Raw genomic sequence first — 13199 nt, forward strand, 5'->3', positions numbered from 1 at the left:
CTTCTGCCAACCTAGCAGTTCGAAAGCATGTAAAAAATGCAAGTAGAAAAATAGGGACCAACTTTGGTGGGAAGGGAACAGTGTTCCATGCATCTTTGGCATTTAGTCATGCCAGCCACATGACCACGGAGACATCTTCAGACAGAGCTGGCTCTTCGGCTTTCAAACGGAGATGAGCACCGCCCCCTAGAGTCGGGAACAACCAGCACATATGTGCAAGGGGAATCTTTACCTTTAATGCTCGACTTACAACCATTCATTTAGTGACCAAAGTTACAACGGCACTGAAACAAGAGATTTATGAGTTTTTTTCACAATAAGAACTGCTGCGATATCCCCACGGTCACCGATCATAACTTGCAACTGGTATCTATTTATGAGAGTTGCACTGTCCCAGAGTCATGCCATCCCATTTGTAACCTTCCCAACTCGCTTCCAGCAAGGAGAAAGCCAGATTCATTTAATCACCGCATGATTCACCTAATAACTGCAGAGATGCGTTTAACAACTGTGGCAAGAAAGGCCGTATAATGGGGGCAAAATTCGCTTCACTATCTTAACAATGGAAACGTTGGGCTCATTGTTCATATGGCAGCAATTCTACAAAATTATATTTCACCCTTTAGCAGGGGTGCTGTGTGTTCACAGAGTGCGCCATTAATGCTTTTTTTATGGTCCGGATTACCTGCTCTGTGCCATCCAAAATTCATCGTTTTAGTAGGCTGTCGAGATGCCATCCAGAGAGAGAAAAGGCTGATCATCATGCTAGCAAAATCTGTCAACAGGTGGGCCGCATCAGTCATAATGGCCAGGCTGTGTGCAAAGTACCCTCCTGAAGAGAATAAAAGAGAGTTTGTTTGTTTGTTTGTTTGTTTATTCTTTGTTTGTCAAGCATGTATAAGATAACAGATAAAAGTATAAACAGGATTATGAATACATGAAATAGATACGAATAAAAGGGAACAGTAGGACAGAAACGGTAGGCACGCAGGTGCGCTTATGCATGCTCCCTTACAGACCTCTTAAGAATGGGGTGAGATCAACAATAGTCCAAGGTTAAAGTTATGGGGGTTTGGGGAAGAAACCAGAGTCAAGTAGTGCATTCCAGGTGTTGATCACTCTGATGCTGAAGTCATATTTTCTACAATCGAGTTTGGAGCGATTTACTTTAAGTTTGTCTATTGTTTGCTCGTGTATTGTGGTTGAAGCTAAAAAAGTCATTGACAGGTAGGATGTTGTGGCAGATAATTTTATGTACTGTGGTTAGGTCAGAACGGAGTCGGCGTAGTTCTAAGTTGTCTAAGCCCAAAATTTCAAGTCTGGTGGCATAAGGTATTTTATTGTAGTTATAGTATAATTAGTATAACTAGAGTTAGTAGTACTTATGGGCTGTGCCCAGATTCTTCTTCTGGTTAAGAGTCTCTGCCTAACTTTTTCCCTGCCATGCTAGATTTCTACATGTCAGGAGCATTTCAAGACAGCAGCATGCTTGCTCAATGCGTTCTTAGCAGACATGATCTCAGGAATGTCTGTTAGACCCACTAAGTCAGATGTAGGGAGTGAGGGCCCCTTTATGACTTGTGGACTTCAACTCCCAGAATTCCTGAGCCACCCATTCTGGGAGTTTTAAGTCCACAAGTGGTAAAAGGACCATCATTCTTCACCTCTGCAGTAGATGAACCAGGCCAGAAATTTAGTTCCACAGGAAGGCTAAATTTACTTTTATTGAGATTGGGTTTAATAGCAATAGCATTTAGGCTTAAATATTGCCCCATAGTGCTTTACAGCACTTTCTGGCCAGTTTACAGAATGTAGAATCATTATCTGCATATTGCCCCCAACAATTTGAGTCCTCAATTTACCGACCTCGGAAGGGTGAAAGACTGAGTCGATCTTGAGCCGGTCAGGATCAAACTTCAGGTGGTTGGGCAGAATTTACCTGCAATACTTCGCTTAACCACTGCACCACCAGGGCTAATATCAGGATCTTGCAAATTTGATAGTGCTGCTAAATCCTCCCCTTCTCTCCAGTGAATTAAAGATGTGTCAATCAATTCAGAGCATCGTCTTATTTCCCAGGATTGACAAACATTTCAGCCTCTTTTCTCTAGGTTCTTGCAGATCTTCATCAAGGTCATCTCCACCAACAATTTGTACCCCTTTGCCCTAAATGCCACTGGATCACTCCAACCACCAGCTCGCCTCCAAGAGCAGCCTACAGGGGCTTTGCAGAGCCTTCAAAATGTTAGCCGCCTACCTGCAATTTCCCCCGTCATGAAGATCAAGCAGATGGCGGAAGCAAGATAAAGTTTCCGACGCGCTCGCTTTTGCTCAGGGTTGTTGCCATTGCTGGATGCCCAGCTGGAGTGACAGTGCAGGTTTCCTTTGAGGTCCAGCTCGAGAGAAGAGAGGCCAGGTACGAAGCCAACCACCGAACCATGGAAGTCCTTTTCTGAGACTCCTAAATAGGACCTGCATTGGAAAGAACACTGTTTTAGCAAGAGTGCCTCTCGAATCCCAAAGCATCAATATATATGCCCGCTGGGCTTGCCAACCAGAAGGTCAGTCATTTGAGACCCAAATGTCACACGATGGAACAAGCTCCCGTTATATGCTCCAGCTCCTGCCTACCTAGCAATTCAAAAGCATGCAAATAGTTATCTCTTCGGTGGGAAGCTAACAGAATTCTGTGCACCTCAGCATAAAATCATGCTGCCACATGACCGCAGAAGCGTCTTCAGACAGTGCTGACTCTCTCGGCTAAGAAACAGACACAACTGGACAGGGGAATCCTTTACCTTTACATACTTACAGGTTTCGCCTATTAGCCTCCCTTATTCAATTGTACCTGCATTAAGTATCCTATTGTGAGGCCCAAGCCACAAGACAAGGCAGTGAGATCCAACTGAATCCAATCCTTTATTTGCTGACACCCGATACTGTAAACGGAATCTTGCCAAACTAAAGCTATCATTTTCTAAGCTAAATACACCCTGAGAGATTCAAAGATTTGGTTATTCTGAACCTCTTCTCCCTTCTCCTTTCCACTTGCAAATTCACAGTTGCCTGATTCAGATCACTATCTGGGAACGTTCTGAGGTGGCACAATCCTCCCCCTTCGCTGCTGCCGCTGGTGCACCCTCCATCGCACCTCCTGAACATCCCTGGTTGGGGATTCTGGAATTAAAGTGCAGCATATCTGGAGAGCTCACAGTTCAGAAGCCTACTGCTCTAGGTTAACACTGTAAACTGCTCTTTGATGATGGTTTACGGTTCATACCAATGGCGTAATGACTTGAAGCGTTGTACGAACCCAATGGATATGTTCAAATCATATTATGATTTTCTGAAAAAAATGATTTATGGTCAATCAATTTATTACAGTCTTAGACCAGAGACCAGAACAAATAAAAACACTCAGTAAATATTAACTTAAAAGTTATGGTATAAAATAATAAATAACAATTAAAATCTATAATAAAATCCAATCAATTATAGGTGGTCTATCTATACTAACTATACTAAGGGATGTAGTGGCTCAGCAGCTAAGACACTGAGCTTGTTGATCGAAAGGTCAGCAGTTCAGCGGTTCGAATCCCTAGTGCCAAATAACGGGGTGAGGTTATTTGTCCCAGCTTCTGCCAACCTAGCAGCTCGAAAGCAAATAAAAAATGCAAGTAGAAAAATAGGGACCAGCTTTGGTGGGAAGTTAACAGCGTTCCGTGCGCCTTTGGTGTTCAGTCATGCCGGCCACATGACCATGGAGATGTCTTCGGACAGTGCTTACTGTCGGCTTTGAAACAGAGATGAGCACCGCCCCCTACGACTAGCACACATATGCGAGGGGAACCTTTACCTTTACCTTAACTATACTACAATTACGATCCATAAATTGTGTGGCCCGTTGTAGGTTTTTCCCCGATCCCACTTTCAGGGATGGGATGGGCATATTAAAAATGAGAATCCACCCCTTTGCATTAATCCTTTGAGGAAAACCAGAGATCCCCCTTCCGCCCCCCCAAATGTAAACATCTTTCCAAATGAACTTAAAAGACCTCAAAGTTGTTTGCAAGAGATAAGGACTTTCTCACGACACACCTGGGGGAGGTTTGCAGGAATCTGGCGCCATCTTTTTTTTTTCCTTTTTGGGAATAGGACTTGTGGTTGCCTTGCTCTTAGCAGATACAAAGCAAGCAGAAATTCAACAGGTGAAGCCCTCCCAAATAGCTGCTGAACAACAGGGGTGGCGATAAGAGAAAGCAACCCTTTTATTTTTTGTCAACACTGTTTTTTTTACACTGTTTTTTTTAAAAGTAGTGGATGGGAGAGATATTTGAACACCTTTATGAGTTGAAATGAAACAACTCCAAACGTGTGTGTGTGTGTGTGTGTGTGTGTGTGTGTGTATGTGTGTGTGTGTGTGTGTGTGCGTGCGCTGCTAATTCCAATCTCTGCAACTTAAAAAAAATCAGCTTTGGCAAAAATAATAATAATAAAATAAAGTGGGTGCTTTCTCTGATTGAGAATCCTTTGATTGGTGGCATGGGGAGGTGGGGCAGAGGGCCCTTCCAAAGGGAAGGAGTGTGATTCCCATCCACCTGAGCAGCCAAGCCTTCCTTCGCATCAACTTGGAGATTTACTTCCGAGGAAGCCTGGGCTTTAGGAAGCCGCTTTAAGGTTGGCCACAAGATCCAGCCACGGGAGTGGAGGATGGTGGGACGGAAAACCCAGGCAAAGGCGATTTGCATCGTTGTCGGGGCAGAGAAGTTGGAAAGAAAGAAAGATGGAAAGGAAAGAAAAGGAAGGGGAGAGGAGAGGAGAGGAGAGGAGAGGAGAGGAGAGGAGAGGAGAGGAGAGGGAAGTTAAGATGGAAAGGAAAGAAGTGAAGGGAGAGGAGAGGAGAGGAGAGGAGAGGAGAGGGAAGTTAAGATGGAAAGGAAAGGAAAGAAGTGGAGAGGGGAGGAGAGAGAAAGAAAGAAGGAAAATGGGAAGGAAAGAAGGGAAGGAAAGAAAAGGAAAGGGAAGGGAAGAAGGAACAAAGGGAGGGGAGGGGAGAGAAAGAAGGAAGATGGTAAGGAAAGAAACAAGGCAAGAAGGAGTGGGGAGAGGGAAGGAAAGGAAAGGAAAGAAGGGAAGAGAGAGGAGAGAGAGAGAGAGAAAGAAAGAAAGAAAGAAAGAAAGAAAGAAAGAAAGAAAGAAAGAAAGAAAGAAAGAAAGAAAGAGGAAGGGAAGGGAAGATGGAAAGGAAAGGAGAAAGAAAAGAAGGGAAGGAAAGAAAAGGACGGGAGGGGACGGGAGGAAAGAACCCTTCCCCGGCCTCACCTGCTTTCCGTTCCGTTGAGCAGGTGGCTTTTTTCCACCCCGCCGCGAGTGCCATCCATCCTTCGCCAACAGGTGCACCCTTCCCCGGCCGCGGCTCTTCTTCGCCCTCTCCGCCCGGCTCTTCTGCCTTCTCCCGAGAGGCGCTCTTGGCCCGCCTGCTCCGTCGCCTCTTATCTCGGCTGGGGCGAGCACCAGCCCGGGTGAAAAACGTCGCGGATTCGTGCGCAAAAGGCCCGTAGGGAGTGCAGCGGAGGTGGGGGGCGGGCGGGAAGGGAGGGAGAGAAAAGCGGGCGCTGAGCTGCGCTCCGGCCGCAAAGTTTGTCGAAGTTTGGAGGGCACGCCCCACCCATCCCCGCTGCCCCGACCCTCGGCCCCGCGGCCCAGCAGGAGACCCCCGCCTCAGGTCTCCCCGGCCCAGGAGGAGACCCCCGCTTCAGGTCTCCGCGGGCCAGAAGGAGACCTCCGCCTCAGGTCTCCGCGGCCCAGGAGGAGACCCCCGCCTCAGGTCTCCGCGGCCCAGGAGGAGACCCCCGCCTCAGGTCTCCGCGGGCCAGAAGGAGACCTCCGCCTCAGGTCTCCGCGGGCCAGGAGGAGACCCCCGCCTCAGGTCTCCGCGGGCCAGGAGGAGACCCCCGCCTCAGGTCTCCCCGGCCCAGGAGGAGACCCCCGCCTCAGGTCTCCGCGGCCCAGGAGGAGACCCCCGCCTCAGGTCTCCGCGGCCCAGGAGGAGACCCCCGCCTCAGGTCTCCGCGGCCCAGAGGAGCCCCCGGCCCCAGGTCTCCGCGGCCCAGGAGGAGACCCCCGCCTCAGGTCTCCGCGGCCCAGGAGGAGACCCCCGCCTCAGGTCTCCGCGGCCCAGGAGGAGACCCCCGTCTCAGGTCTCCGCGGGCCAGGAGGAGACCTCCGCCTCAGGTCTCCGCGGGCCAGGAGGAGACCTCCGCCTCAGGTCTCCGCGGCCCAGGAGGAGACCCTGCTTCAGGTCTCCGCGGCCCAGGAGGGGACCCCCGCCTCAGGTCTCCGCGGCCCAGGAGGAGACCCCGCTTCAGGTCTCTGCGCCCCAGAAGGAGACCCCGCCTCAGGTCTCCTGCGGGCCAGGAGGAGACCCTGCCTCAGGTCTCCCCGGCCCAGGAGGGGACCCCGCCTCAGGTCTCTGCGGCCCAGGAGGAGACCCCTGGTCTAGGGAGCAACCTGAGGCGAGAAGAGAAAAGCTCCTCCTTCTTCTGGACGCCACTTTGAGGAATCCCTCCAGGTCAGCCGTTCGGTCTCGGGTGCGGGTAGAAGACGGAGCTGGCGCGGCTAACTAACTGCGCCGACGTGGGATGCGGGTGGTAGACCCGTTGGCCGGGCCATGAGGAACTGCGGTTATAGGGGAAGCCAGTAAACCGTGGTTTAAATAAACCGTGTTTTTATGGGTAACGTTGGAAATGGCTTCGCTTGCTTACGGGGAGGGGGGGGGGGACCTTCCAGCCCCGTAAATCCTGGCGGCGCAATTTGCTGGCTGAGGGATTCTAGGAGTTGAAGTCCAAGGTTGGAGACCCCTGTTTTGGAGCCTCCTAAAGACTACACCGAAGTCCCAAGTGGGCTCTTAAAAAAATGAAATTTGACTCCCGAAACGCCGCCGCGGCCACCGACGCGATGGGCTGAGATATCCTTTGCACACGCGCTCCTGTTTAAAAAAAAAAAGAAGCCAAAAACACAAAAGTTGCGCAAATGCAAGCCCTTCGCCTCCCTCCCTGAACCGATTTCCCCCCATCCTTCAAAGTCACCGTGTGATCAGTTTGCTTCACGTCTCGGGTCTTTTGCAATCCGATCATTTGTCGTTTGTGTGACCTGGTTCTTGGCCCGATCTAATACAGGAATCCAATCCAGCCAAATGCCTGGCTGGTTCAATAAATGATGGTGGATCCAAAACCCTAGATCAATAGGATTAGGATTAGAATTAGAATTAGAATTCTTTATTGGCCAAGTGTGATTGGACGCACAAGAAATTTGTCTTGGTGCATACGCTCTCAGCGTACATAAAAAGACAAGATACATTCATCAAGAATCATAAGGTACAACGCTTAACAATAGTCATAGGCTACAAATAAGCAATCAGGAAACAATATCAATATAAATCATAAGGATAAAAGCAACAAAGTTATAGTCATACAGTCATAAGTGGGAGGAGATGGGTGATAGGAATGATGAGAAGACTAATAGTAATAGCAATGCAGATTTAGTAAATAGTTTGACAGTGTTGAGGGAATTATTTGTTTAGCAGAGTGATGGTGTTTGGGAAAAAACTGTTCTTGTGTCTAGTTGTTCTGGTGTGCAGAGCCCTATAGGGTCATTTTGAGGGTAGGAGTTGAAACAGTTTATGTCCAGGATCCGAGGGGTCTGTAAATATTTTCCCAGCCCTCTTTTTGACTCGTGCAGTAAAAGGTCCTCAATGGAAGGCAGGTTGGTAGTAATTATTTTTCCTGCAGTTCTAATTATCCTCTGAAGTCTGTGTCTGTCTTGTTGGGTTGCAGAGCCAAACGAGACAGTTATAGAGGTGCAGATGACAGATTCAATCATTCCTCTGTAGAACTGGATCAGCATCTCCTTGGGCAGTTTGGGCTTTCTGAGTTGGCGCAGAAAGAACATTCTTTGTCGTGCTTTTTTGATAATGTTTTTGATGTTAGCTGTCCATTTTAGATGGACAGCTTGAATCCTCTTCAGTTGGGATTCAGGCCTGTGTGTGAGATGTCAATCCCTCCAAGACGGAGTGGCTGTGGATGTCGGCACCCTGGTACAGTCAGCTGACTGTAGGGGGCGAGTTATTGGCCCCAATGGAAAGGGTGCGCAACTTGGGTGTCCTCTTGGATGGGCGGCTGTCGTTTGACGATCATTTGGCGGCTGTCTCCAAGAAGGCCTTTCACCAAGTACACTTGGTTCGCCAGTTGCGCCCCTTCCTTGACCGGGATGCCTTATGCACGGTCACTCATGCTCTTGTCACTTCCCGTTTGGATTATTGCAATGCTCTCTACATGGGGCTGCCCTTGAAGTGCACCCGGAGGCTGCAGCTAGTCCAGAATGCAGCTGCGCGGGTAATAGTGGGAGCAACTCGTTGCTCCCATGTAACACCACTCCTGCGCAGTTTGCACTGGCTCCCTGTGGTCTTTCGGGTGCGCTTTAAGATTTTGGTTACCACCTTTAAAGCGCTCCATGGCTTAGGGCCCGGGTACTTACGGGACCGCCTGCTGTTACCTTATGCCTCCCACCGACCCGTACGCTCACACAGAGAGGGCCTTCTCAGGGTGCCGTCCGCCAAACAATGTCGGCTGGCGGCCCCCAGGGGCAGGGCCTTCTCTGTCGGAGCTCCTACGCTCTGGAACGAACTTCCCCCTGGTTTACGTCAAGTGCCTGATCTTCGGACTTTTCGCCGTGAGCTGAAAACGCACCTATTTATTCAAGCGGGACTGGCTTAAAAGTTTTATTAAATTTTAATTGGGGTTATTTATATTTTAAGGTTTGTTAAATTGTTTTAAATTTCGGCCACCCTGTAATATGTTTTGTTTTAATCTTGTTTTAATGTGTATATTGTGGATTTTTATTTGGCTGTACACCGCCCTGAGTCCTTCGGGAGAAGGGTGGTATAAAAATAGAATTAAATAAATAAATAAATAAATAAACAGAATTGGTCCCTCGGTGGATAACTTCTGGGAAGGGTGAGATTGGGGTTGTGCATCTCCTCCCGGCAATTAATTGTTTTTATCCTTGTTGTACATCACCCTGAGTCACTTGTTTGTGAGATGGGTGGTTATATAAATTTGACAAATAGTTTGGGGAAACGAAGCTCCTAGTACATCACATACCCTTAACATGTTTAGGCTTAGGAGGTTTTGTACCATTCTTGGTAGACTGAGCACTAAGTACAAATGCAAACCACAGGAATTACTTTGAGCTGATTTAGTACTTCCTGCTATCCAAGGCCTTATTGTATTTATTATCCATGAAACGTGCGGAAGTCACCTGTACATTTAACTATAAAATAGCCTATTGCAGTTTGGCAGCTTATGACTTCAATTGCTGTGCAAATGCAGGAAGGGGATTTAACCATGTCAACCAAGGACAAGTATCACGTATATAGGTAGTCCTCGAGTTGCGACTACAACTGAGACTCAAATTTTTGTTGCTAAGTGAGACATTGGTTAAGTGAGCTTTGCCCTGACCTTTCTTGCCGCAGTTGTTAAGTGAATCATTGCAGTTGTTAAGTTAGTCACATGGTTGTTAAGTGAATTTAGCTTCTCTGTTGACTTTGCTTAACAGAAGGAGATGAGGAGACCCCGGGACACTGGAAACGTCATAAATATGAATCAGTTGCCAGCATCTGAATTTTGATCCTCTGACCATGGGGATGCTGCAATGGTCGCAAGTGGGAAAAACTGTCGTAAGTGGGGAAAATGGTCATAAGTCACTGTTTCGGTGCCGTGGTAACTTTGAATGATCAGACATGTTTGCTTCGGAGTCTTTTCTGCAGGAGGGGGTTTTCTGGAACGCTGACACACTAAATGAACTGTTGTAAATTGAGGAATACCTGTAATTTTTTGACTGCACAGTCAGGAAAGTTGTAGGAGCAGATGAACTTCTACAGCAGGTTTACACATCATGCTAAACCATGGTTTGCTTGGCCACGGTTTACTGACTCAATCAGAAATATTGACTGTAGATGCATACCCATATATATATATATATGTTATCTGGAAATCATGTTTTACAAACCAAAATGTCTACGTTTCTACAAAGACTGCTATTAGGCTTAGTGCAATGACTCAACCTATCTCTATGAACGATTCCTGGGCACACCTCTGAACTGAAAATGTTCAGGGCTCAGGATTGGGAAGGAGCAGGCAGTTTCCTGCTGCAGTTTTTGTCTTTCTGCAGAGGTGAAGATTGTAGGTCTTTCCGACAAGGAGTTACTTGCCCTCCTGAAAGGATGCCCTGGCTTGGTCTCCTTGGCTTAAAATATAGAATAAAAACTGTGTGTGTGTGAGACATCAAGAATTCCAAGCAAAACCGATTGCTTAAATTTTGGGTAAGGTAGCCTACTGTGATGGACCATGCTCATGTGTGATAGTATGCAGGAATGACCTTGGGAGATGGATGAAGAGATGCTGTCTAGGGCGGTGGTCCCCAACCTTTTGGGTACCAGAGACTGGTTCCATGGAGAGAGGTTTTTCCATGGACCAGAGGAGCTGGGTTTCGTGTGCTGCCTGCATCCCGTGAATGGGGCTTTGCTTGTTGTGCAGCCTGGTTTCTGGCATGCCGCTGTCCAGTGCTAGTCCACGGCCCGGGAATTGGGGACCCCTGTCCTAGATGACAATACTGGAGCTTGAAGAATGACAAGAGGACAGGGAAAACCTGATCGTGCCTATGAGAAAAGACAGGCTGGAGGACTTCAACTCCCAGAATTCCCCAGCCAGAGAAGCTTTGCTGGCTGGGGAATTCTGGGAGTTGAAGTCCTCCAGGCTTAAAGTTGCCAAGGTTGGAGACCCCTGATATAGATGGTCCTTGATTTACAACCATAATTGGGATAGAACTTTTGCGGCTAAGTGAGGTGGCTTTTATGTGAGTTACGCCCTATTTTGTGACCTTTTTCGCTGCAAATGTTCAGCAAATCACCATGGTCATTACATGAATCAAACCATTGAATCTGGCTTCTCCCGTTAACTTTTGCTTTTTGGAAGCCAGTTAGGAAAGTTGGGTTGACAAACGGTGACCCCACAATGCTACAACGGTCATAAATAGATACTTGATTGCCAAGTGCCCAACTTTTGATCAAGTGGTCATAAGGGTGAAGGCAGGTTGCAAGTAACTCTGAAACAGTCACTAAATGAATGGTTGTAAGGCGAGGGATCCCTTTATTTATTTAATTATTTTATTTATTTATTTTTCACATTTATATACCGCCCTATCTCCCTAGGGACTCAGGGCGGTTCACAGGCACTTAAAAATACATATAAATACAAACTAAAATAACAAGTAAAAAACTTATTCCATAGCCGAATTGTTAAAACCATATAAATAATAAAACCCATTTAAAACCAATAAAATTTAAAATCTAATCCAGTCCCGCGCAGATGAATAAGTGTGTTTTGTGTATCTTTAACATGCCACATGTTCAGGGGTGGGTTACACTTATCTTTACTACCAATTCGCATCCGCAGATCTGCCCTGATGACATTGTGGCAGGTGGGCGGAGCCTCCGGTGGGTTTTACTACCGGTTCTATCGAACCGGACCGAACCAGGAGCAACCCACCACTGCACATGTTGCATGAAGTCTGATTTGGATTCAGCTTGGTTTAAAACAGCATTTGCATTTGCTTCCTAGGGCAGCTCTTGAAGCTGCACAGTTGTAATAAAGGAAAACATCTCTTGACTATGTGCAAAATGGTTTTTTTTTCTTTTTTTCCCCCCTGTTTGGAGTTATTTATTATCCAGTCGTAATATAACTGGGGCCAGGGTACATTTTCAGCACTTTAAATTCCCCCAATGCTTGGGAGAGAATGTCTCCATATCTGCAAAACTACTTCCGTTGGTATCTGATCTGCAAGACTGCAGAACCATCTCCAGCTGCTTCTGAACTACAATTCCCAGCATCCTCTCCGTGCCCCCACCCCCCAGCCATTCTGACTGGGATTGCTGGAAACAGTAGCTCAGTCTGCTACATCAGAAAGGCTTTCTTTTGCTCAGATAATCATCTTTTGTACCCTTTAAGGAAAACACTGGAATTTGGGACACCCGTTCTCTGAATGTTCTCATGCAACGTCTCCTGGATGAAGTCTTTTCCAACCTTTCCCAGAATTCTCCAACCAGCCTGATGCTGGGGAATTCTGAGAGTTGAAGTCCATACATCAAATTGCCAAGGGTGAGAAGCAGTGATGGACTTTGTCCAGCCAGATGTAATAGCAATAGCCATCACAATTAGACTTACCAGTATTTTTCGGAGTATAAGACGCACCTTCGTTTTTGGAGAAGAAAATAAGAAAAAAGCTGATTGGCAGGTGGACTGGCCTCCCAGAATACCCCCAATCAGCTCTTCCCAGAGGTGAATTTTAGCAACAGGTTACTTGGTTGTGAGCTCTGTGCCTTGTTTTTTTTTTTGCTTTTTTTTTCTGCCTCTGAAAGCCTCCAAAACAGAACTTCAGAAAAAAAGCCTCTGAAGCTTTGTTTGGGGGCTTCTTTTCTGAAGCTCTTTTTGGGGGCTTTTTTTCTGAAGCTTCTTTCAGCCTCTGAAATCTCCGTTTGAGAAGCTGGGTAGGGCTACATTCGGAGTATAAGACGCACTCAGATTTTCACCCTCTTTTTTGGGGGGGGAAAGGTGCATCTTATACTCCGAAAAATACGGTATATACCGCTTGACAGTGCTTTACAGCCCTCTCTAAGCGGTTTACAGAGTCAGCCTATGGCCCCCAACAATCTGGGTCCTCGTTTTACTGACCTTGGAAGGATGGAAGGCTGAGTCAACCTTGAGCGGGTGAGAATCGAACTCCTGGAGTGAGCAGTGAGTTAGCCTGCAGAACTGCATTCTAAAAGGCACCCACTCTCAGCATGGGGGCATGGTTGTTGTTGTTTTTTACCAGAAGTTGGAAAAAATGTTTGGCAATTCCCTTTGACCCCCACATCCGGAGTATCTCACATTCTACTACAGTGATCAGAGGTATGCTGCATTGAAACATGGCGGGTCTATTTTAGCCACCCGTAGAAAATAAAATAGCTATTAATTATATTCCCTCCCTCCTATTTACAAGTGATCCTTTGAGAGAGCGGCTTAAAATAAGGCCGTCACCAGTTTTTTGTGGCCGCACGTATTACAAGTTGTTTGCCCAACTGTTACAAAACATTTGGCCTC

The 13199-nt window shown here is 47.1% G+C and overlaps 1 protein-coding gene across 1 annotated transcript in view; it reads right to left on the reverse strand.

Moving 5' to 3' along the window:
- The window catches only part of SLC30A2 (solute carrier family 30 member 2), a 29523-nt gene extending 24044 nt beyond the window's left edge, over positions 1–5479 (reverse strand). The window contains exons 1-3 of the mRNA XM_058195136.1: positions 5323–5479; positions 2258–2472; positions 686–832 (exon numbers count right to left, since the gene is read on the reverse strand). Coding sequence (XP_058051119.1) covers positions 686–832; positions 2258–2472; positions 5323–5381 — 421 coding nt within the window. The 5' untranslated portion in view covers positions 5382–5479. The remainder of the gene's footprint in view (positions 1–685; positions 833–2257; positions 2473–5322) is intronic.
- Between the last annotated feature and the right edge of the window lie 7720 nt (positions 5480–13199).

The sequence above is a fragment of the Ahaetulla prasina genome, chromosome 10, assembly GCF_028640845.1.
Source record: "Ahaetulla prasina isolate Xishuangbanna chromosome 10, ASM2864084v1, whole genome shotgun sequence".
Classification (NCBI taxonomy): domain Eukaryota; kingdom Metazoa; phylum Chordata; class Lepidosauria; order Squamata; family Colubridae; genus Ahaetulla; species Ahaetulla prasina.